The sequence below is a fragment of the Dasypus novemcinctus genome, chromosome 6 (genome assembly GCF_030445035.2).
Source record: "Dasypus novemcinctus isolate mDasNov1 chromosome 6, mDasNov1.1.hap2, whole genome shotgun sequence".
NCBI lineage: Eukaryota > Metazoa > Chordata > Mammalia > Cingulata > Dasypodidae > Dasypus > Dasypus novemcinctus.
This window is the reverse complement of record NC_080678.1, coordinates 40,256,587-40,282,538: the sequence shown is the minus strand read 5'-3', so window position 1 is coordinate 40,282,538 and position 25,952 is coordinate 40,256,587. Positions and strand designations below refer to the sequence as shown.

The 25,952-nt window shown below is 39.6% G+C and overlaps 1 protein-coding gene across 1 annotated transcript in view; it reads right to left on the bottom strand.

The window, feature by feature from the left end:
- Positions 1–25,638, bottom strand: part of HPSE2 (heparanase 2 (inactive)) — an 827,209-nt gene extending 801,571 nt beyond the window's left edge. The window contains exons 1-2 of the mRNA XM_004457034.4: positions 25,300–25,638; positions 22,085–22,242 (exon numbers count right to left, since the gene is read on the bottom strand). Of these exons, the coding sequence (XP_004457091.1) occupies positions 22,085–22,242; positions 25,300–25,589 (448 nt within the window). The 5' untranslated portion in view covers positions 25,590–25,638. The remainder of the gene's footprint in view (positions 1–22,084; positions 22,243–25,299) is intronic.
- Between the last annotated feature and the right edge of the window lie 314 nt (positions 25,639–25,952).

Below are 25,952 nucleotides of genomic sequence, written 5' to 3'. Positions count from 1 at the left end.
CCACACGGGTCAAGGAGGCCCGGGGTTTGAACCGCGGACCTCCCATGTGGTAGACGGACGCCCTAACCACTGGGCCAAAGTCCGTTTCCCTCGTATGTTTTTTTAATGTAACATTTTTTGTGATGTACATATCTTCAAAGAAATACAATTTACAAAAATGATGGGGGTGGGGGTTGGGGAGTGGGTTATATGGGAACCTCATGTTTTTTTTTAATGTAACATTCTGTGTAATCTATTAACTTTAATTTTTAAAATGTGTTAAAAAATAAAATAAAATGATCATAATCCCAACACCTAGACATCATTATCAGATTTATATATTACTCATACATACTTAAATAATTTGTAGCAATGAATCATAATGTATATATATATTTGGAAACTCAGAATTTTTCACTAAATATATTCTTCTTTTTAATGATAACAAATATTTATCTATTAAAAAAAAGTGAAAAGACAACCCAGAGAATGGGAGAAAAATTTTGCAAATCATGTATCTGATAAGGACCTGAATCTAGAATATCTGAAGAACTATTACAGCTCAATAATAAAAGGCAAATTACCCAATTAAAAAATGGGCAAAAAGGGTCACAGGGAGGGGTTGGGGAAATAGAGGAAGGGATTAATAGGTAAACCACAGAGCACTTTTAGGGCAGTTAAAAGTATTCTGTATGACACTGAAATGGTGGATGCAAGACATTATGCATTTATCAAGACCCAGTGAACTGTACAACTGTATTCACAAAAGAGTAAACCCTAAACTGTGTACTTTAGTTACTAATGATGTATCAATATTGGTTCCATCAATTGGAACAAATACAGCAAAATAATGCAATATATTAACAGTGGAAACTATTATAGAGTTATAGGAGAATTTTCTGTACCATTTTCCTCTGAACCTAAATCTGCTCTAAAATCAAGTTTATTATTATTTTTAAATAGATAAATATCTCAATAGACATCTCTCCAAAGAAGATATACAAATGCTCAATAAGTGCATGAAAAGATGCTCAATATCAATGGCCATCATGAAAATGCAAATCAAAACCGCAATGGGACGATACTTTCCATCAACTAGGATGACTACAGTAAAAAAGTAACAAGTGCTGGCAAGGATGTGGAGAAAACGGAACCCTAATACATTGCTGGTGGGAATGTAATCTCTTGCAGCCACTGAGGAAAACAGTCTAAGTGTTCCCCAAAAAGTTAAATATAGCTATCATTTGACCCAGCAGGTCTACTCCTAGACAGCCAAGAGAAATGAAAACATACGCCCACACAAAAACTAGTACACAAGTGTTCACAGCAGCAGTATTTGTAATAGCCAAAAGGTAGAAATCCAAATGTCCACCAAACTAGTGAACAGATAAACAAAAATAGGCATATCCATACAAAGGAATATTATTCAGCCGTAAAAAAAACAATGATGTATAAATACATGCTTAAAAATGGATGAATCTTGAAAACATTATGCCAAGTAAAAGAAGCCAGGACTACAAAGTCTAAGGTTTCATTTATATGAAATATCTAGGTGAGGATGGACAACCACCTTACCAAGGAACCAAGAGAGTCTACAACTGCAAGCAAAAGAGTCCCATCCATCTTCCATATAGGATCGAGGCCCCTCTCAATTAGAGGTGGCATGGGCATCACCATCCCAGAATCCTCAAGATTGGAGAATAAAATATGGACTAGTGTGTACTTACTGGTATTCTACTATAGATTTTTTGTGATTCTAGCAATGGAAGAAATTATATCATTGATGTGGAGGTAGTGGGCACTGGTGGTGCTGAAAGCAGGGAGAGGGAAAAAGAGGTATAATATGGCAGCATTTTCAGGACTTGGAATTGTCCTGAATGACACTGCAATGACAGATACAGGCAATTATATATCCTGTCATAACCTACAGAATTGAGTGGGAGAAAGTGTAAAATACAATGTAAACTGTAATCCATGCTTAGTGGCAATGCTCCAAATGTGTTCATCATTTACACTAATGAACGTTGTTAATGTGGGGAAGGGTGGGAAGTGTGGGGAGTGGGGCATATGGGATTCCCTTATATTTTTTGTGTGTAACATTTTGTGTAATCTAAGTATCTTTAAAAAAAATAAAAAACATATTTAAAAAAATATCCAGAACAGACAAATCCATAGAGACAGAGAGTAGATAACTATTCTCTTATGGCTGGGAAACCAAGGAGGTTGGTAATAATAAAAAGGGGTGTAGGCATGAAAAAAATGCAGCAATTAGAGAAATGCCAATCAAAACTACAATGAGGTATCATTTCATACCTATTAGACTGGCTGCTATTAAAAAGTTGGAAAACTAATTGTTGACGAGGAGGTGGAAAAATAGGAATGCTTATTAACAATTGGTGGGAATGTAGAATGGCACAGTCACTGTGGAACACTGTTTGGCAGTTCCTAAGGAAGTTGAATATAGACTTGCTGTGTGACCCAGAAATAACATTACTAGGTGTAGAGGTTTGATATTATGGGTGAATTCCAAAAAGAATATATAATGGATTATGTTTGTAAACTGGTCTTTTCCTCTGGGCATATGAGATTATATTGGATTCAGAGGTTTACTTGATTAAGTAATTATGTAAACCTCTTCTGCCAGTAGAGCGTTGAGTCCCCACACTCACAGATAAAAGGCATGGCAAAAGACAGAGAGGGAGGGTTTTTTGATGTTGGAGTTTTGATATTGGAGTTTGATGCTGGAGCCTTAAGCTGGAGCCCCAGGAAGTAAGCACACAGAGGAAAGAGAAGCAAACGCCAGGAAGAAAAAAACTCTGAGCCTAGGAAGAAGCAAGCCCTGGAAAGAGAGGAACCTGAACTCAGAGAGAAGCAAGACCCTGGAAGGGAGGAACCCAGGAAGCCTGAACCCTCGCAGACATCAGAGACATCTTGCTCCAACACGTGAAAATAGACTTTGGTGAGGGAAATAACTTATGCTTTATGACCTGGTACCTGTAAGCTCTTACCCCAAATAAATACCATTTATAAAAGCCAACCAATTTCTGGTATTTTGCATCAGCACCCCTTTGGCTGACTAGGTATATATTCAGAAGGACTGAGAACAGCCACACAAATAGACATTTGCACACCAATGTTCAAAGTGGCATTATTCACAATAGCCAAAAGTTGGAAACAATCCAGGTGTCCATCAACCGATGAATGGATAAAAAAATTGTGGTGTATATACACAATGAATTATTATGCAGCAGTAAGAAGAAATGAAGTCATAAAATATATGACAACATGGATGCATCTGGAGGACATTATGTTGAATTAAGCAAGCCAGACACAAAGGGCAAATACAGTGTGATTGTGCGATTATGTACTAAATATATTACATAAACTCATGGGATTAATAACTAAAATATAGGTCACCAGAAAATAAGGGTAGAGAATGGAAAGCCGATGGTTAATCTTTGCCATACTGGTTAAAGGGTTATTTGTAAATCTTTGGAAATGAATGGAAATGGTGAGAGCATATCATACCGTTTCTGACTAGCAGAGCTATTATATGGGTATGACAGTGGTTGAAAGGGAAAGCCTAAGGACATGTATATGACTAGAAGGAAAGCTAAAAAATGTAACTTGGGACTGTATAATATAGCGAAACCTCATGTAAAATACAAATGAGTGATATTGCATATATAAGCCTGTATTTACAAAATATATATACAAATAAACTAGAGAGAAAGAAACAGAATAACAGCTGTGTATGGCAGGGGAAGTTAAAGGAACAAGATAAGCCTCCAGATGACATAAAGGGGCTGAGACAACTAATCATAAATGTTTAAACAAATCTTAATAAATGAATGGGATGGGTAAAGAGATTAAGGATATTAAGAAGACACTAGAAAGAAGAATTTGAAAGCATATGAAGAAAAATAGCAGATCTTATGGGAATGAAAGGTGAAATAAATGAAATTTAAAAAACATTGGAATCATGTAACAGCAGATTTGAGGAGGCAGAAGAAAGGATTGGTGAGCTTGAAGAAATGGCCTCTGAAAGTGAACATACAAAAGAACAGATGAAGAAAAGAATGGAAAAAAATTGAACAAGGTCTCAGGGAACTAAATGACAGCAAAAAAACATACATGTCATGGGTGTCCCAGAAGGAGAAGAAAAGGGAAAAGGGGCAGAAGGAATATCTGAATAGATAATGGTAAAAAATTTCCCAACCCTATTGAAGGCCATGTCCAAGAAGCATAATGTACTCCCATTTGAAAAAATCCAAAGAGACCAATTCCAAGACACATACTCATCAGAATGTCATGCCAAAGACAAAGAGAGAATTCTGAGAACAGCAAGAGAAAAGCAATGCATAACATACAAGAGATATCCAATAAGATTAAGTGCTGATTTCTCACCAGAAACCATGGAGGCAAGAAGACAGTGGTATGACATATTTAAGATACTATGAGAGAAAAACTTCCAGCCAAGAATCTTATATCCAGCAAGACTATCTTTCAAAAATGAGGGCGAGATTAGAATATTCACAGATAAACAGAAACTGAGAGAATTTCTAAGCAAGAGCCCAGATTTTCAGGAAATACTAAAGGGTGTGCTAGAACCTGAAAAGAAAAGACAGGAGAGAGAGGCCTGGAAGAGAGTCTAGAAATGAAGATTATATCAATAAAAGTAACTCAAAGTGTCAAAAGAGTAGTGAAAATAAAATATGACAGATAAAACTCAAATAGTTGGGAATACATTTAACCAACAATGTAAAGCACTTGTATTCAGAAAACTGCAACTCAGTGTTAAACAAAATCAAAAAGGCCTAAATAACTGGAAACATTCCATGCTCATGGAATGGAAGACTAAATATCGTTAAGATGTCAATTCTATTCAAATCGATATACAGATGTAAGACAATCGTGATAAGAATTCCACAGCATTAAAGAAAAAATTGAAAACATGATCATCACATTTATTTGGAAAGCTAAGGAGTCCTGAATAGCCAGAAACATCATAAAAACGAAAAGCAAACCTTCATCTCCAGACTTTAAATCATATTACCTAGCTATAGTAGTAAAAAAAAAAAAGCATGGTAGTGGCCTAAAGACAGACACAATAGACCAATGGAACCAAATTTATGGTTAAGAAACAGACCCTGACATGTATGGTCAAGTGATTTTTGACTAGTCTGTCAAACTTACACAGCTCGGGCAGAACAATGCATTCAACAAATGGTGCTGAAAGAATTGGATATCCATAGCCAAAAGAAGGTAAGAGGACCCCTAACTCACACCTTACCCAAAAATTAACTCAAAATGGATCAAAAACCTAAAAATAAAAGCAGGAACCATAAACCTTCTAGAAGAAATTATTTGAAAATATCTTCAAGACCTGGTGGTAGGTGGTGGATTCTTAAAGGAGATAAGAGGAGGACTGAGTGGACTACTGATGTTTAATATATGGACAAGTTTTAATTAGCTTTAATGTAAACGTGTGGAAATGTATAGAGTGGATGGTAACACACAGTGAGTAACAGCTAGTTTATAAATGGGGATGTGACTGAAAATAGTAGTCTAGCTATATAAATGCCAATTGACAAAATGTTAGAGAATAATCTAGGAACTGAATAGCACAGTAAACCAAGAGGTGGATGAGAATTGTGGTTGATGGCACAGATGCAAGAGTGTTCTTTGTGAGCTAGAACAAATGTATATCACTACTGCAGGGTGTTGGGAATGTGAAGAAGCACGGGAAAAATACAGTTGGAGTGACCTATGGACTGTGGTTAGTAGTAATAATATAATATTCTTGCATCTATGCAAAAGAGGTACTGTGTTGATAATGAGGCAGTATGGAAAATGTGAGCCAAATGTATACTACGGATATGGTAACAATCAGATGATATTATGTTATCTGTAACAAATATTCCACTACAGTGTGGTGTATTGATGGAGGGGTATTGTTTGGGAATTATGTGCATGTGCATGATTATTATATGTTTACAACTTCTGTCATAAAAAATATAATTAAAAAATAATAATAGGGTGGGTTGGGGGAAAAACACACCAAATGTAAGATAAGGACTATAATTAGTAGTAAGATTTTGACAATATTCTTTCATAATTTGTAACAAACATCTCACAACAATGCACAATGCAAGGTGTTGGTGGAGAGTTGAGGTATGGGACCCCCATATGATGTCTGCTTTGTAAGTTCACAACTCTTATTATACACTTAATTTTTTGTATGTTCATATATAAATGATATAAAGGTAATAATAATAAGGTTGGCTGGGGGAAAATACTTTAATTAGTATTAATATTTTGACAGTGCTCTTTAATCATTAGTTAAAAAAAGTTTAACAACAGTGCAAGTTATCGGTGGTAGGGTGAGTTATGAGAGTCCTGTATGATGTGACATATGTTTGTTTTGTAAATTCACAACTATTATTATACACTTATTGTTTATATGTTTATGTATGAGTGATATACTTCAATAAATTAATTTTTTTAAAACGGTGTGGGGTTTCTTTGGGAAATCATGAAAATATTCTAAAATTGACTGTGGTGATGGCTATACAACTCCGTGAAAATACTAAAAGCCACTGAATTGTATATTTTAAATGGTATGAAAATTGTATGGAATAAAGCAGTTTTAAAAAATATTAAATAAGATAATACTTGTAAAGTCTTCATCACAGTGCCTACCACCTTGGAAATGCACAATAAATACAGGCCAATGATGTTATTGATACTATTGTCTCCAGAAGAAAATATATCTACTCTTGATTTTTTTCATGCATATAATTGATAAGAATCACCTAGACCCTTTTTTTTTTCCTAAAACTTTTTTTTTTAAAGATTTATTTATTTATTTAATTCCTCCCCCCCCCCCCCCGTTTGTCTGTTCTTGGTGTCTGTTTGCTGCGTCTTGTTTCTTTGTCCCCTTCTGTTGTCGTCAGCGGCACAGGAAGTGTGGGCGGCGCCATTCCTGGGCAGGCTGCTCTTTCTTTTCGCGCTGGGCGGCTCTCCTCACGGGCGCACTCCTTGCGTGGGGCTCCCCCACGCGGGGGACACCCTTGCGTGGCAAGGCACTCCTTGCGCGCATCAGCACTGCGCATGGCCAGCTCCACACGGGTCAAGGAGGCCGGGGTTTGAACCGCCAACCTCCCATATGGTAGACGGACGCCCTAACCACTGGGCCAAAGTCCGTTTCCCTCACCTAGACCCTTAATCTCAAAATTTAAAAAGTTATTTGAAATACAGTGGTACCTTTATGGAGTGTCAGCAATGGGGTAATTACCTAAACTCACATAAATATTTTCAGCAATCAGAAATGATAACAATAAATTTGCCTAGTGACACCTGGTGCCTGTCAATATTTCAGGTAAGGTTTGCTGCTTCTTTCTGTATAATCTGTATTCACATTTCTACCTTATCATTATCTATTCTATTTGTCATTTTTTCCAACTAAAGTGTGAGTTCTATCATGGCAAGGACTATATCTCATTCCACCTTTGTATCTGACAGAAAACCATATTCCATTGCGGATACATAGTAGGTGCTTACTTAATATTTACTGGATGAACACTGAACTGTGAAAATTAAGCAGATTTCTTATAATCTATCTGAACGTCCTTAAAGAGATTTAAGCAGAGGGGGGAAACAATTTTGAAAGCTGGCCAATTTAAGCAATTATAATCCACACCATTACATGACACGAAAATGCCTCAAAAAGTGGAGTTTATTAAAACAATTTAAAAATAAAAAAACAAGCTCTCTACAGTAGAGTCAAAATTACATTTAAACAGATTCCAGAATATGTTTACTTATAATCAATGCTGTTTTTAGATTCTCTGTGGAATGTAAGTGCTTCAAGAGCTTAGCTAGTTCATTCAACAAATCCAGTCCTTTTGTACCATATTTAGCAAACTGCCTATGAATAAATAGTGTAAATGGGGGGGGGGAGTGGAATTTTATTTATCCCTAGTACAGTGTTGTATATCCCTGGGAAAACAATTGACAAATTTACATAATCAGCCTGTGATCCCTCCCATCATCCAAAAGCAACATGGATGAGAAGCCCCTCTCCAGATCCCCATTCTTCTGCTACCTCTTGATAAACTTATCCTCTTCCACACATCGAGAGTACTTATATTACTATCTAGTACAGGGGTTCTTAACAAGGGGTCAATGAGTTTAAATTTAAATTCAAAAAAACATTCTTGTGGGGACAAGTTGGTATGCGTGTTAAATATTTATTAAATAATACAGAATATAGTGTGGACTTAGTAAGGGGTCTGTGGTTTTCACCTGACTGGCAAAGGGGACTGTCGGACAAAAAAGGTTAAGAACCCCTGATCTAGTAATAAACCTTTACTATTCCAACTATGGTCCCATACCAGCAGTTTGGGGAAATCACCTAGGAGTTTGTTAGATATGCACAATCTCATTTTTAACTAAATCTCTAGGTAATTCATAAGCACAATAAAATTTAGGCATCCTGCAGTGAAGTAGACTTTTTACAGGGGCTCTAGATCAAAACTGCCTAGATTTGAAGTCCACCACTGACCAGCTGGGGCACCTCAGAAAATCACTTAACCCAGAGGTTCTCATCCTGGTATGTCCTTTAGAATCAGGTGGAGAGATTTTTTTAAATCACAATTCCTAGGCTCCATCCAAGAGATTGATTTCGCTGGCCTAGTAATCAATAGTTTTTAAAGCTCCCCTAGGCAAGTCTACTGTTGTGCAGCCTGAGTTGAGAACCACCAGTTGTTCTCTCCAAGTTTCCATCAAATGGGACAATAGTATCTACCTCAAGCAGTTGTGAGGCCTGAAACTGATCACTTTGGTAAAGCTCCTGGCACAGTACTTGGGGTGTAGAAGTCTTCAATAAATGGCAGCTATTATTGCCATATCTGGAAACCTGGAAATAAATACTCCTACAACAGGAATGAAAACAAGCAGGTTCAAATATACTGGTCTGGCCCTGTCCTACAGGTAGATAGCTGCCTGCCACATTCATAAGAACACAAAGAACATATGTCCAAGGACAAGTTTTTCCTAAAAGCAAACTGTTGATTGCAGCTTCAAGGAAACTATAATGTTGGCAGGTCAGAAGCAAACTATTTCTGCAATGCGTCAGAAAGGCCAGCACCTTCATTTGGAATTTATCAATGGAGGGTGGGGAAGCACTATTTCAGCAGTTCTGTAACACAGGAAATCCCCCTTACCACACCTTCCTGATTTACACCAATTCTTGATACACACCACATGTCTCTTCAACTCTCTTCTCTCCTCCCCCAAAGTTTTCAATCGTTTTGTTCCACATTTAGGTGACGAAAACTTAAAACCCGATGTTATAACTTCTTTGAGAAATTTCATTTTGAAAGCTTGCTAAATTTCAACAATATTGCCATGAGGAAAAAAGAAGAAACAAAAGACCTCAGTCATCCACTAATACAAAAACTCCTAGTGAAGACATTTAATAAGTTTAAGTTTTCTGTTGCAAGCTGTTGAAAATCCTGAACTTTGGACTGAGGTGCCATTCATTTGTTTTTACAATGTTCTGTGAAATAATAGCATTTATTTTTCTAATGGTTTTAGGTTACATGTTTCGTTTCACCTATGGATTTTAACTTGGCTAAACCTGGCCTGTAGTTCCTTTTCAATCTATATGTCACTAGATTTAAGCTAAGTCTACTCTTCCAAGGGGATTCATCATAGCCAGGCAAATAACTCCATGATCTGGTTTTCCATCAATTACTGCAAGGAAATAAACACCCCAATGAGAACAGCATACCTATCAGCCTGCTGCAATATACAGGAAGATTTATCTCAATGATAACTACATGCATTTTTTAAAGTGTGCATGGTTTAGTTAGTACCTGTGTCACCAAAAGCTTACATTCTATTACCAGCTCTAAGGCTTGCTTACTCAACTAAGGATGGCCTCAGTGGTAAATGAAACACACACACACAAATGCACACACCCTCACTGGGTGCTCTGTGATAGCTAATAAATGTCTGCATTTAAAAGGCTTTTAAATTTTCCCTTGGAAGTCTACCCAGAGATACGGTCATCCCAGAGAGCTCTCAAAGTCCGCTGGCCCTATCCTCTCAGTTTGGAGCCCAGTCTCAAGGGAGTCTAGGATTCAGGTCCCAGATCTCCAAGAACGGCAGTCTGCAGTCTATTTAGGAGTTTGTCAATAAAGAACAGTTCAAAAGATCTAAGAATCCAAAGCTAAACTGGAGCCCAGAATACCTACAAGCACACAAGGCCTGTGACGAAAACTACAGATCATTTCAAGCCTCCCATAGAATCTGTTTCAAATTGGCCCAGCCACTTCAGAACACCAGTGTAGTGAAGTGAGTATCCTCAGCTATTATACTTCCTTTGAGAGTGGCAGGCTTGAAGGTAGAGGCACCAAGTTCTAATCCCAGCTCTGCACTTAAAAGCAACCTCATTTTGAGCAACTTCCTTGAATCTGTTTCCTCATTTGAAAATCAACAAAGCCAATTTAAAATAAGAATTACTGTACAAAATTCCTAGGAGGACCAGAGTAGTTTTTTTCAATCTTTAAGAACATTATAAATGTAAAGTAATTATTTTTCTCCTGCAAACAATTGATTAGAGGGCTATTGAAAAATGGCTACCTCTGCTTTCTTTAGTCTATTTTCTAACTAAATATCTGTCAGGTCTTTATAAATCTCTCCTCTTCAGTTGAATTCACAAAGCAGCTTTAATGAGATGAGTGATATTCAAAGACAATCAAGAAATCCTCAGCCAGTATTTCTTTCAAGGCACACAGTGCTACACTATTTGAACAAAAAGTCAAAATATTTTTAGTGTCACTTTCCATCTGTACCCAAAACTTTACAAAGCACTCATTTTACTAAAGGAAATCATACTTTGATGCATAGGGTTAGTTTTGCTGTGGCCATTTTCTTGATATTTCCTCAAAAAATGTATTATAATTGAAAGGCTTAAGATGGAAAAGGGTGTTTAAAAAAGACGTTAGGGGGAAATAAATAAGTTAAATCAAGTTCCAATATGGGGCGAGAAATATGATACTACAGCACTGCTTTATTAGAAACTGTAGACAAATAGGGAATAGAGAAGTTCTTATAAAAAGTACCAATGAAAAAGTTAGAGAAAATAGTTAAATAACCGTTCACCTACATAAGGCCAATGAAAACCTGACCATAATTACTGACTAAATGGTGATCTAGATAAGCAAGTTTTACAACGTGATCCCACTTACATATTTTTTAACGTAAATGTGGCTGTATGCATAGCAAAAAGTCTGCAAAATTACATGTCAGACTCTTAAAAGAGTTGGTTATATCTGTGGAGTGGGAAGGAAGTAGGATGTGAAGAAAGATTTTCACTTTTTATTTTATATACAAATTATTTAATTTGTATTAATGAGCCATGCACTACACATTGCTGTTAATAGTATGAATAAAAAGCATAAATCTTTAAAAGTAAAAGAATGAATAAAATTAAGCATTAATCAGAAATATTTTATGAGCTTAAGAAAAAGCAGGAGAAATGAAGTTATTCCCTTTAGTGTGTTAAGCTACCAAATAAATGGCAAATAAACAATCAACAAGTATTTACTGAAGAGCTACTAAGCAAAAGGTGCTACCCAAAAGGCTGAAACTACAAAGATAACATAATCACTACTCTCTCAATGGCCTATAATTTAGGGGTAAAGCCAAGTCTACACTGAGCAAACACAAAATGATACCTGAGAATATATGGAAGAATGTGAAATATCCAAATGAGTGATTTTTATACAGTAGGTGCTTTAGAAATTCAGGCTCAATAAATGTTTCATGAATTAATTAATCAAATCACTTTGAGCTAAGATAGTAAAGAATTCACAAAGGAGGACAAACTTGAGTAGGGCTTTGAAAGGCAGATAGAATTGAGAAATGGATAGGAAGTAGGCAGAGGGATGATGGGATAGGGGATCCAAAAGTTTTGAAATCAGAGAATGGCAGAGAGAGTCTCAGCTGTGTGACAGGAAGTCTGTGACATCTTTCATGACTACATGACTATAAACTCAGGTTCCTATATGAAGGAGACGGGGAAATTGGACAAGGAGGGTGGGCAGAATGTATAGGTCTTGGAAAGCTGGAGTAGCGAGGGAGGTTTGAGTTAGCAGGTAAGGGATTTCCCTGAAGGTTTCTACCTGGGTAGTGACAAGAGGGAAGTGGAACGTCAGAAAGGTTCGTTACACAGTAGGATTGAGAGAGGCTGGTGATAGAAAAGCCAGTTGAGACAGCTCTGATATAGGTAGGAGGTGAGCAGTGCCTGACCCAGATGGAAGCAGCCACAAGGGAAATAGCAAAAATTATCATTTAGCCCTATTCCCAAACAAATTTCAAATCAGACTCAAGCTAATATAAACCCCTAGAAGGAAGGACTTTTGAAACCATCTTGTTAGAGGAATGAAAAACTTTAAAAGCTGCTATGCTATTACAAGGGAGGAAAGGGCGTAAAAATTACCAATTCTGTTAAGAGTTAGACCTACCTGGATTCAACTACAGCTCTGCCACTTACAAGCAGAGTTACTTAAATAACCCCTGAGATTTTGGGTAGAATATATAACCTTTTTGCTCCTTGGTTTCTTCATTTTAAGTGGCTATAAAAAGTGTTCTCTACTTGGATTTCACAAAATCTCAGTTCAAGGAAACAAATAAGTGAGGAAGTGGTGAAAACAGGGTTTCTTTATACTTCACCTTTATCAGTTTGCCCTCCTGAGGCTTCACTGCACTTAGAACATGAAAGGAGAATAAGGGAGACTATGGTACTACTTTAGAACAAAAAAATAAAATAATTCTAAAATTGCCCAACAATTTGATAGTACCTTTCCAACAACTCTTTCAAACATTCTTTTTTCTCTGCTTTTTTCCTGCCATTCGCCTTACATGGATCACACTGTAGATCCATTTCTATTACTCTTTTCAATGCAGCTGCTTCCAAAACACACCCCCTTCCTAGGGCCACTAATAAGCCCTATTCCACATTGGATTGATTGTCGTTCTACTCCTTAAATATGTCCTAAAAGGTCACAACCTTCTTTCAATTGCTCATGTGTTTCACTGTAATTATTCTTTTGTTGTTTTACCTAATAACTATTTTGTGCCCTGATCCACAAGACCTATGATTATCCTCATGGGAAGGCCAATGACACACTTTATTAAACGAGTGACAGTATTCAGTATAGAGCTTTTGGGTGTCAAATAAATAAACAGATGAATAAATGAAACAATGAATGAATGAAAAACTGGATGCCTCTCTAATCTAAGCATGGTGAAGAGAGTACAACACTGAGATCCGATTCTGGCTCTACCAACCACTCTCATCTGTATGACCTTCGGCAAGTTGCATGTCTTTTCTGAGTCTGTTTCTTCATCTACCAAAAATAAAAATAAAAACCCTTCTTTTAAGGTTGATTTAATAATTAATTGAGATAATGTATGTAAAACACAGTAAGAGTTAAACAAACAGCAGCTATTATTAGCATCATTATTCACCCTTAAAGCCAGGTTGACCCCTCCTCCAAGGTACCTCTCCTGACTACTCCAGCTCTCACTTAAACCCTTCTCTGAACTCCTAGAGCTCTTACAGCTTGTTTTATACCCTTAACTTTTTTTTAAGATTTATTTATTTATTTATTTCTCTCGCCTTCTCCCTCCCTCTACCCCAGTTGTCTGTTCTCTGTGTCTATTTGCTGTGTGTTCTTTGTCCACTTCTGTTGTCAGCAGTACGGGAATCTGTGTTTCTTTTTATTGCATCATCTTGTTGTGTCAGCTCTCCGTGTGTGCGGCGCCATTCTTGGGCAGGCTGAACTTTATTTCATGCTGGGCAGCTCTCCTTATGGGGCGCACTTGCGCGTGGGGCTCCCCTGCGCAGGGACACCCCCTGCGTGGCAGGGCACTCCTTGCACGCATCAGCACTGCACATGGGCCAGCTCCACATGGGTCAAGGAGGCCTGGGGTTTGAACCGCGGACCTCGCATGTGGTAGACGCCCTAACCACTGGGCCAAGTCCGCTTCCCTACCCCTTAACTTTTCTTTTATTTTTAAAAGATGTATTTTTTTTATTTATGCCCCGCCCCTCACTGTTTGCAGTTGTTGTCTGCTCTATGTGTCCATTCACTGTGTTTTCTCTGTGTCTGTTCGTCTTCTCTTCAGGAGGCACCGGGAACCCAACATGGGACCTCCCATGTGGTAGGTGAGAGCTCAATTGTTTAAGCCACATATGCTTCCTGCCCCTTAACTTTTTTTTTTCTCTCCCCCCCACCCCCCAGTTGTCTGCTCTCTGTGTCCATTCGCTGTGTGTTCTACTGTGACCACTTCTATCCTCATCAGTGGCACTGGTAATCTGTGTTTCTTTTTGTTGCTTCATTTTGTTGTGTCTTATAGTTATTATTTCCTGTATATTAGCCTTGTGACTCTAAGGAGACCTTCTAACTCGCAGAACCTTAGAATTAGAAGCTACATGTAGACAATGTAGTAAATTTTCTACATTTTACAGATTCAGAAGGCTTGCAGCCCAATGGCACACAGTTAGTGGAAAAACTGAGACTAGGAAGACTCCTTGGGAAGCTCATAGTAAAGACTCCAAATATGTCTGAAAGTTTAAGACTGACGTCATTGGGCCTCTGCTCCACAGCACATTACATGGGTAGCCTTGGGCAAGTTACCTAATGGCTCTGTGCCTCAGTTTCCTCCATTTTTCAACTGGGGAGAATTATTGAAAGGATTAAATGAATGTAAACTGCTTAGACCAGTACATGGCACAATAATAACCACTGAACAATTTCAGGTTATATTATTTTTATTTTTATTAATATTATTAGGCTGTGGAGAAACATCTATTCTTCCATACTATTTCAGAGACAATGCCACAAATCTGGGCAATTTCCATTTTCCCAGCTTTCTAACCTCTCCCCCTACCTTCCATCCTTCAAGATGTTTTTATCTTTCCAGAGCAAGTGAAAATAAGGTACTATTTAACCCCCAACAGCACTCCACACAAACATATAGATACACTAACACACATTCCATTTTTCTAAATATACAGCTTACATTTTTCACTCTTCATTCTCTGCCACATGAAAAGCAAAACACATACATTAAAGTTTTTAAATTACCTAAATTCTTTGACTTAATGTAGGTGTCTTTTCCACACAGTGTGATAATGGTTATGCCTATAGGTTTTTTTATGTGTCTGTCAATGCTACCATGTCTTGACTGTAAATTCCTAGAGACAAAATTGATGTCTGCTTAAGTCATCAAACATAAATTCTGAGGCATTGAGACTAAGTTAGATTGGGTATTCAGAGAAGAACTTCAGAAAAGTTCAGAGAAAGGGGGGGATTAAAGAGGACTGGACTAGTGGGAGGTTTAATGAAAGAGGGAACTTGAGCAGAGCTTTGAAGAGCAGATAAGATTTTGAATTCAGGGAGGGGAGGTAAGGGTTCAAGATGGAGGGTATAATACAAGCCAAGTGCAGAGGTGGAGGAACTGGGCAAATATTAGCCTGACCAAAGTAAAAAGGTGATACTGGAGACCACTGGGAAATTACATTGAATATATAAGACCATAGCACTTTGAGAGTAGATTTCATGTTTTATTCTTCTTGGTAGCCCCAACATCAAGCATTAAGTCTGGTATAAAACTGATAATCAAAAGTTGTTTATTGAATTGAGCATAGTTATACTGCTTTCCACCGTACTAAAGTGAAGAAAACTCAGTGGAATTGAACTCGACCCAATCAGATCACAAAAGGCAAAGGACGAAAAATTTCAACGAACTTGACAGATACCTTATACAGAACTAGTCACTGGCCTGGAAACCATGTATTCCCTTTGCCTCAACCACCATCCATGGATGAGTATAAGAAATAAAACCAACATATCACATTCTCTCATTCTCATATTCATTCTCTCTCTGTCACACACACATGCACAGAAAGAGAGAGAGAGACAGACAGACAGACAGCTCCAGTCCAATGGCTCATAGACTGAGCCACGGAAAGCTTGATTAAGGTACTAAGAAGCACTAAAGTAAAGATTCTTAACATCTGATCTATTTTGATGAAGGATTATCAGAAAAGGATTCTGAATCCAGGAGTTCAGACCATGTGGCTGACAGGCTAAACAAGCCTGGAAATTTCAAAAGAAACTTGTTTTCTTCCATGAGGTCCCTATTCCACCAGGAGGGCTTGGGAGAGTAGAACAGGAACTTAAATGAACTTGGCAGGAAAAATAATGATATTTGGTATTGGCTACAGTGGCCTGTTTGTGTTGTACAGGAACTTTGATGGATTACCTTTGGCCCCAATGCCCAGGTGATAAATTACACAAATGTGATTGCCACTGAAAGGTTTATTTCCTGGCTTTTCTGATTCACTGAAATTAATTAAGCCACCTCCTGAAGCAATAGACCAGTTTCCTGAGCTCTACCACTTCCAGCACTATAAAGATGGTCACAGTGACTAAAGTGTGACTAAATGACACAGTAAACTAAACCTTTGTGAGGTATCAAAGTCAAATTCACAGGGCTACTGTGAATTGCAGCTCGCACTCAGGACCTCAGTGCTGAATTTCAATAAATTGCAGAAAATGCTGTATCTGTTTTGTTTACAAAAGTCAGAATAAAACATACATAAAACTTCAGGAGATTTCTATTACCATTAAATACAATATTAAACTTTGTCAAATCTTTCTATAGTTATTGGCACACAAATCATTAAAAGCCAAATGACAAAGTTGGAATGGAGATTCAACACAGGTGGTGAAGTTAATGTATACAAAATATGAAGCCAAGACAACTTAGACTACCAAAGATAAAGAGCACATGGTTAAAATAAAGAAGAATGTCATTAAAATGAGCATTAAGACTTTACTTCATGGGAATAGGCAGTAAAGGTAGAAAATGAATAGAATCTTCATGTATGCAGTCAGTCAACCTGTCATCATTTGCCTCCATTTTCCAGTGCCTTTAATAGTGCTCTTAACCTATTATGCATTGAAAAATATTTGCTGAAGGTCTCCTATGCATCACATATAAGACTAGATATTGTGGGATATACACTCTAGAATGAGATGTGGTCCTTTCTTATAAAGAACTTGCATTCTAGTTGGAAAGGTAAAGCAAATAAATACATATGTGAAAACTTCAATAGCAAGACAAGGCAGATGTGGCCAAAAGGAACACAGAGAGTAAAAGCTACAACAGTCCAGAAGAAGAAATAGGTCATGGTGGAATGACCTGTTCAAGAAAGTTTTCATATAAAGTTGTCTGAGGAGTCATTACTCGCAGACCCCCTGAAAAAAAAAAAAAGAAAGGTTTCATGAAAAGGAGCATTTGCAATGGACCCTCAAGAATTGGGTGGAGTGAAAGTGGGGCAGGATTTGAACAGAACCAAGAAAAAGGCATTCTGGGCTGAGATATACTGGCTAATTAAACAAAGGTATGGGGTTGAGATAGTGAAGGTGCTTTAATGAGACAGTAAAGAATCATCTATGGCTGCAATAAAAGGTAAATAGAAATACCGGGTAAAAAAGTAAGCTGATCTTAGAATGTCAAAGTGTTTGAATACCAAGTTGAGAAGTTTGAACATTTTCTGTAAGCAAGCCAAAAATAATCAAGGAGTAGCTTGATGAATACAGTATTTTAGAAATATTACACTGACTTTTGATTTGCATAATAAATGGTGTACACCTTGACTAAAGGTATGGTTATGGCAGTGAGACATACATACAAATAGAGTGCACTTAATATATAACAAAGAAGGGCACACAGGAGCAAAATAAACTTAAATACAAAAGATTAACCCAAGATTTCTTTGTTGGGAGCAAGGAGCACATAACATCACACAGAACAGAGAGGAAGTTAGGCAAAGAGTAAGATGCCTAAGGTACGAAGAACAATTTTATTTTAATTTCTTCTATCATTCCTATGTTTATATAGAATTCAACTTGCCTATGAACAGAGTGGAATAGGTAATTGTATTACAGGAGTAACCAGAGAAGCTCTCAAAGTGATACATAACAGGGGCTTTACAAAGTTAGAGAAGACGCAGTTGCATTGATATGCTCAAAAAATATTTAGAAAACAGAAGTCACATGACTTAACTATTACTGCTATAATTCAAGGAAAAACAGCAACAACAAATCACATTAGGGTAGTAATATGAATATGAACAGAACTATTGGTTCATTTTTAAATGTTAGCATATAACAAAATTAAAAATTAGTCTCTTTTCTCATTATCACAACAAAAAAGCCACCTCCACTCCTTAAAGATTACCCCCCCCATGTCTTTTAATCTTCTCAAACAATTCCTTAAATCTAACTCTTTCCTTCTGTATAAACTTTGGTATCCCTTAATCTTATTCATTCTTTAATCATACTTTAAATTTAAAGATATGTTAGAAGTTTTCTGAAGTTGTCTTTAATGAAAATAAAAATCCTCAGCCTTCATAGATTGTTTTGCAGATGAGAAAATATTTTACACACATTAACTCTTAAGACCCTTAGAGAAGCAATGTGAAGTAGATATCTTAAAACCCTTACAGAAGTAATGTGAAGTAGATATTAGCGTCAGCCTCATGTTACAAAAAAGCAGCAAGCCCAGGGCCACATATTCATAAATGACAGTGCCAGGCCTACAATGCAGGCTAATCCAAATGCCATGCAATCTTTAATATATCAATTCAGTTCCACAGTGAACCAACAAGTATATCTCATTACTCAAAATGTATGCTGTTAGTCTGTATTAATTAATGCATCTTTTTTTCATAAGGTACTTTTATTTAAAGTGTCTATTACAGGGCCATGTACGAGAGGATCTAATTATTTTGTGATGCTCATGATAATGACAATTATCACTGGATGAAAAGTGGCAACCAAAGTATAATGTTTACAAAATGGCTGAGGCCATACATTTTTCACCTTGAATTCTGCAATGCAATGTGCAACAACAAAGACACTGTGGGTGATTTAAGGATATGTGAGCATCAAAGGGCAGAAATAGGGCATTCCTACTCTCTTTAACTCTGCTAAGGCCTCAAATACTGATATAGTTCAGAGCATCTTATTACCAGGGAGACATAAATCAAAAGGCGTTCAGCTAGGAGCAATAAAAGAGATTAGCTTGGAAGGAGTGACTTTAAAGAAAGTTTTAAAGGAATTAAATCCAGGTAGTCTAGATAAAAAACAGCTATGAGGAAACTTTTTTTAAGCTGACACCCACACCAAAGACAGAACTTATTTTGAAGGTAGATGTCTAAAAAACACAAAGAGGAACAATTCCAAACATTTGGAGAATATTTATAATGGGAAAATTCAGTAGAAATTTTCTATCAAAACCTACAAGATAGTACTATTTTAATAATCTTTTATCAAGTGTAACAAAAGTAACTACTGTTAAAAAAAAAAAGTACAATTATGTATTTTTTAAAAGTCCTAACATCAATTCTAACAAATGTTTCACACCAATGCAAGATGTTGGTGATGGGGCAGTGTTTGGGAATCCTATATTTTATGCCTGATTGTTCTGTACACATCACAACTTCTCTAATGATGAGAAGCAGGATGAGGAAGAGGCAGAAGAGGAGGAGGAGGGGTAGAATGGGGAAGAAGAAGAGGAAAAAGAAGAGAGAGTAGGGAGGAAGGGAGAGTTTGAAGGTTCCAAAAAGATTCAAACTCATTCAGGAAGAAAGTGTCCAATAGTATGGGAATGGTTACAAAAAAGCCAATGGCACCTCAATGCAATTAAAAGTGATATGAAGAGTTTGCAACAACCGGGAGAAATGTTTATGTTAAATTTTAAAAATCAGGATTAAAAATAATGTTTAGAAGAGAACCTCAACTAAGAGGGAAGAATGCATAAAATCGAAGGAAATAGAGTAAAACACTAACCAAAGTTATTTCTTTAAAAAAGTTTTTAAAGCTAGTAAAATCTAAATAAAGTCTACACCTGAATTAATAGTATTGTACCAATATCAATTTTCTGGTTTTCACATGTATTATGATTATGCTACTATTGCAGAAGTTGGGTGGAGAGTACACAGGAGCTGTCTGTATTATTTTTGCAACTTTTTATGTGTCTTAAACCTTTTAAAACTAAAAAGATATGTATTTTAAAAGAAAAAAAAAAACTATGAGACAGAAGAACTCTCTCCCCCAGGAGTGGTGAAAACTACATTCCTAGAGATATTTAATACCAGCTTGGACAAAACAAGAAAAGGATTCCATATGGAATGATCCTATACTGGCCCCTGAAGTGGTAGAAGGACTAAAGATGACCTCTTAGATCTTTTCCACTTCCGATTTTTTTTTAATTCTAAGAAGTTTTACAGGGCACGGCCTTCTGCCAATTTCCTTTCTCCCCATGATGTCCACTTTCTCCTTTTACAAAGGGAAACAAATCATATGCCTCATTTTAAGTAGTTCTCATTGTTCTCAATGAATAGGTAATATAATCCTAGATACAAGTTTGGGAGAAAAAGGCACATTGCTAAAGTTATAATGGCCTCTTCCCCCCAAGGAAACCAGGGACTCTTAGGAGTTTGTTCACAAACTAAAGAGGGAAGTAGTTAAAATGGATTCGAAGAAGGGCTGTTTCATGAGGAAAACCATTAATATTTTCCCTTCTTCAGTCTGATCACAGAGCTGACAGTGACCCTGGGATCTATAAGGCTCTGGGTCAAATTACCATCAGAGCTGCTGTTCAGGATTATCTTTTACCTTTCAGCTTTTTATACTGAGCAACAGCAGAATCTACTTGCAATCCACGTTTCTATGGCAATGACTTTTGAAAAGACGTTGCCCTAAACACCTAGACACTGATTTCCTGGCTTTGGCAAATCCTATAAAAGAGTAAGTTCTTTTCATACTTCAAACTCAAGAAACCTCAGCCATCCCCCTTTTCTTTATTCTGGCACTTTAAAAAATGTTCCCCAGCCACCCTTGAAATAGATCCCAAAATCTCTCCTGAAGTTCCTTGGAGTGATAGCCCCAGAAAATACCAGAGCATTTCCTCATTTTGTTGATTTATAAGGACAAGATGTAAGGAAATCCAGGAGGCTTTGAAAGCATGGCCCTAAGCCCTTTAAAAATAAAACTGTAGCTCACTTAGAAGGGATAGCAGGGCAGAGATAGCCCACCAAAAATGGATACTAATGCTTCTATCCAATTTAAACATCTTCACCAGCTGAAGATCCAATGCCCACTACACCTATATGATTTTTTTAAAAGTGTGTCCCTCTACCTAACATAAAGTATCGCAGATATTAACATCAAACCCTTTAAACAAAATTCTTTAAATAATGTTTTCATTACTACCACCCCCCACACACCACCGCCCATTCCCCAGGTAAGAAGTGAGACTGTTCAAGCCTAGAAAGACTGGCCTCTCACACTGCAATAATATTGGCAGTTTTCAAAGCCCTTCCAAAACTTAACTCATCTAATTCTGGCAAGAAGGCTGCCCTCTATAATACCATTTTTAAATAGGCAAAAACAAAAAACAAAAAAACATCTGATTCTGTCCAATCTAAAAGGGATTATTCCAGAAAACTTAGGAGGGAGTTTCAAAGAACCTAATGGATCCCTCCGTATCCTCATCCCAGGAAGGCAAGAAATTTTAAAAGATACAAAGATTAAGCACTCTTTCCTAGAATTTTAGGAACGAAACCTGACCCTGATCATTTAGTAACCTAAGAGTCTGCCTAAATTTTCTCAAGAAACCTACTGCATCTTCTCCCCATAGAGCCAGACTGCCCGAAGTCTATCTGGTTTGGGCCACCAGTTCACGGCCCTGGACACCCAGCCGCCCAGCGGAAGACGGGCTACTGGGGCAAGAACAACTTGGAGTCCTCTGTGTGTAAAAATGTCAGGTGTCCCACACTCCAGGGTCCCCTCACTCGCAGCCACCAGCTTTTCAGGGGAGCTTCAAACAGGCTATCCTCCACCCTCCAACCCCCAACGGCCCCCCCTCCCCCCCACCACCACACACACGGGCTGCTCACTCCCGCTCTCCAAACTTTCACCCACGCCGGAAGAATGGGATTCAAATTTCTCACCATCCTCGTAGTTTTTGAGGTAGTAATCCGGACCGGGGCCCCCGCGGCTTTTCGCTGGGTTCCTCAGGTTCTGGAACTGCAGGAAGTCAGTCCTTTTGCCTCCAAAACGCAGAAAGGCGGGCGAAAGTCCCCGGGCCAGGGTCACCAAACGCTTGGAGCTGCAAGGGTTGAGAAAGACAGAGGAAAGGGTCCCGGGGGAAGGCGAGGACGCGCGGAGCACGGAACAAGCCCCTCTTCCCACTCCCCGCAGGCGACCGGCCAGGGGTAGGGGTTCTATGCCGGCCCCAGCCCGTAGGACCCCGGCCGTTCGGCCGCGTCTGGCTTGCGCCCGACGCGCCCCAGCCCGCCTTCCCTTCTGCTGCCCGGCTCCCGAGGCTACGCCTACTGCATCCTGCCGGCTGCAGCGGGCCCCCTCCCTGGGACACCCCGACGCTGCTCGACAAAGGTACTGATTTTCAAAAGATTAGTTTGTGTTTGTTAACAGTGGAGGGGGGCGGGGTAATGGGGACACTTTTGCTACGAACTCGCGGCTAAGGAGCAGTTGCTTGGCTTCTGCCACTGCCCAGGAAGCGCTCCTGGCAGAGACACGCAGTGCACCGACTGACGGGCTCCGACTTCTGCCAAAATACTTCTCAGAGAGCCGGGATCTGCCTCCTCTGCCCCTAAGACACCGCAACCTTTGTGGAGAAGGTTAAATCTGCTTTCTTTCCCCCAGACCAGGCGCCGCGCCTGAGGTCAAGGTGATCCCGATTTTTTTTTTTTTTTTTTTTTGCTTTTAATGCCAAAGTTGAGTTTCCTTTTCCACTACCTTGAAACAATCGTATCCATCTCGCAAATCCCCTGACGGGAGATTCCCAGGGTAAATCTTTGCCTTTCCGAGAACAGAATTGCCCCCCCCTCACCCTCCTCCCCCACACATGGTAAAAGCATATCTCTTTGGTTCCTGGAATAGTTCAGCCTAATCTCAAAAAAGGTAACGTCTCCCTCCCATCTTCAAGTTGGACTCCATCTTTTCTCCCCTTTTACTTGGGGCAGTTTGGAAGCACTGGGGAAAAGTTAAGTTTGTCGAAAGGTAGGAAACTCGGGAGCCCCAGAACAATTATATTTACATATATTGAAGCTCAGGGTTTACATAAAGTAGGCTAAGGGAGAAAGGGGGGGGGGGGGAGGGAGCCAAACACAGCTACTTCGGGAAGGAGTGGAGAAGGAGCAATGTTAATGCTGAGGGATTAGATGATGAGTTCCAATTTGTAAGTTATTTTTAACGCTTTTGCAGATTCAGATTCTGAAAATCCAAATCCAAATGGAGACGCTAAATAATGTCAAAGGAGGTAGACAGGGGAGGAAAGCACGACACTCCTCTTTAGGAGAGTTTCTGAGAAGATAAGTGGCCGTCTGGAGAAGTCCGGTAGCCGGAAGGGTCTTTGGCTGAGAACTCCAGGACCGCGTTCCAGCGCGGGCACAAACAGGGTGTCTTTTGGGCTGGCTGCCGCCGAAGAGATTGGCTCTTTGGAGGAGGCATCGGCGCGAATCCGGCCACGGAAAACGGCTTTTCCATCAACCTTCTATCTCGAAGCCTGCAGCCAATGCAAATGCGCCCCACCACAGCTTCTTCCCCAAAAAGCCACGTTCCAAAATCAGTTCTGCGGCAAGCATTTAGCGCCAACAGAATGGTTTAAAATGAGAGAAAGAAAGAAGTCAATTCGCAGAACATCCGAGCTGCTTAAGAAGGGTAATGCAAGTGGACGTGCATCTGGGAAAGCCCCTCTCACACTCCACGTTCGGACGCGCCCAGAGGCACGCTTTGCTGCACAGAAGAGAGTTGTTGGAAGCCGGGCCGCGCGAATATGTTCCCGCCCTCCCGGCTGCGGCACCCGCAGGAACCAAAACGGCCCGGGCTGCCGTGGCGACTCAACGCTCCGGCTACGGTCCCTGCAAGTGGAAGGAGCCCTCCACGTGGCGCCTCCCGCTACCTGCCGCATCCCCAGACCCTGCCGAGGCCAGGCGGAGACTCCGAGAGCCGAGGGACGGGAGCATCCCGAGAAGCAAAACTCCAGTTTGGCAATGAGTGAAAAGTACCCATGAAAGACGCGCGGTGACCTCGGCTTCAGGGCAAAAGAGTGGGAATGAGCGCATGCAGGGCTCTTTGGAGAAGCCCACGGCTGAGCCTCCAATTTGGAGGGAATTCTGAAAAACTCAACACTTGGATTCGACATTGCAGACGATTTATTTATTTATTTTTACCCCTCAACTCTGCCCCTAATGGGAAGGAATCGCGGTTGCCTAACTGCTAAACAGAAACAACCCTGGGGGAGGGGGAGCCCAGTTAGATTCTAAACCCTAGAGCAAAGGGAAATCAGTGAGCACAAAACACCCGGTTTGCTAATCCGTGGGTGCCGGGTTCAGACCTCCGAACTCCCCCTCCCCCCCCCCCCGCCCCGAGTATTTCTAGGACCCGTCCGGTTCCCCTTATATACGCTATGAGCGGAGCGAGGATTTTTTTTTTTTTTCTTTAAAAACTAAACTATGCAAGTTACCGCAGGAGATTTGAGGAGGAGGGACTGCGGGCCATTCCATCTATAAAAAGCGCCTTACAGAGTCCTGAAGCCTGCAGACGACAGCGGAGGATATAAAATAAAACTTCAAAAATCCGATCCATCTTGTCCACTGCTCAAGCCTCTGCTTGAATTCGTTTTCTGTCCGGCAGTGGGAAAGAACTGACGAAACGATCTTTCCGTGGAAAATTCCACTTTCGTGCGAGTCCCGCTTGAACACTCATAGATACACACGCAAACACGCACTCTCTCACTCACACACCCATTCCTCTCGGGTCTTTGTTGCTGGAGACCTTTTCTTCGCTTTTGTAACTGTCCTCAACCTCTTGTTTCCTTTACAGGAGGAGACGGAGAGGCTAATTGTGGATATATATGTAAGCACAGCATTTTTTCAGTCATAACTGATAAGTTTCTGAAATGCCTTCTGCATTGCAAACATGTGCATCTTAATAGAAAACATTGCTTTTCTCAATCACCAGTTACAGCCTCGCAGCAAATATTCCAGGACTAAAACCTTTCTTCTCTTTGAAAGATCCACTTGCTTAGTTGTTTCTTCTCCTTTTCCTTCTTCTTCCCCCTTTGGAATGGGGGGTCGAGTGAGGATAGAAAGGGGTGGGGGTTGTTACTTTAAAAAAAAATCCATCGAAGCCCCTGCCTTACCTTAAGAAATCGAGCCAGCCATCATGAATGATGGACGGATCCAGCTGCAGAGAGAGGAAGTTCTCATTGACTGTCCTGACTGGGTTCTTGGTGCTCACATCAAGTAGAATCAGGGTCTTTTCCTTCAAACCTGGAACTCTGTCTACAGGCAAGGGTCTCCTATCTCCAGCCCGGGAGGAAAGGGAAAGATGGGACAACAGAGCCAAGAAGAGAGCCACCGGGGGTAGGCACGCCGGGGGGCGGGAGTTGCTGGAGGGCATGGCTGCAGGGAAGACACAGAGCACCCTCATTAAATCCCTCTGATTTAAACCACTCGTCCTACAGGGTCTCGCTGGTGACTAATTGTCCTTATCTAAAGTGTGTGTCTGTCTGCCCCCCCACCTCCTTTTTTTTTTCCCTTCCTTTTTTTCCCCCTCTCGCTTTTTTTTTTTTTTTTTTTCAGTGTTTTGGTGCTGGTGGAGCGAACTCACGCCCCTAGCCAGCCTTCTCAGCGACTCGTGCCAAGAGTACTCGTTCACCAGCACCGCCCCTTTAAGAGATTTAGACTGCAGGCATTCTTTAACTTTTTAAAGGTAAGGGAGGGGGGCGCGGGAAGTAGGAGGAAGGGGTGGCGTTGTACCCTCCTAATTTAACCCTCCAGGGTCAGGACACGG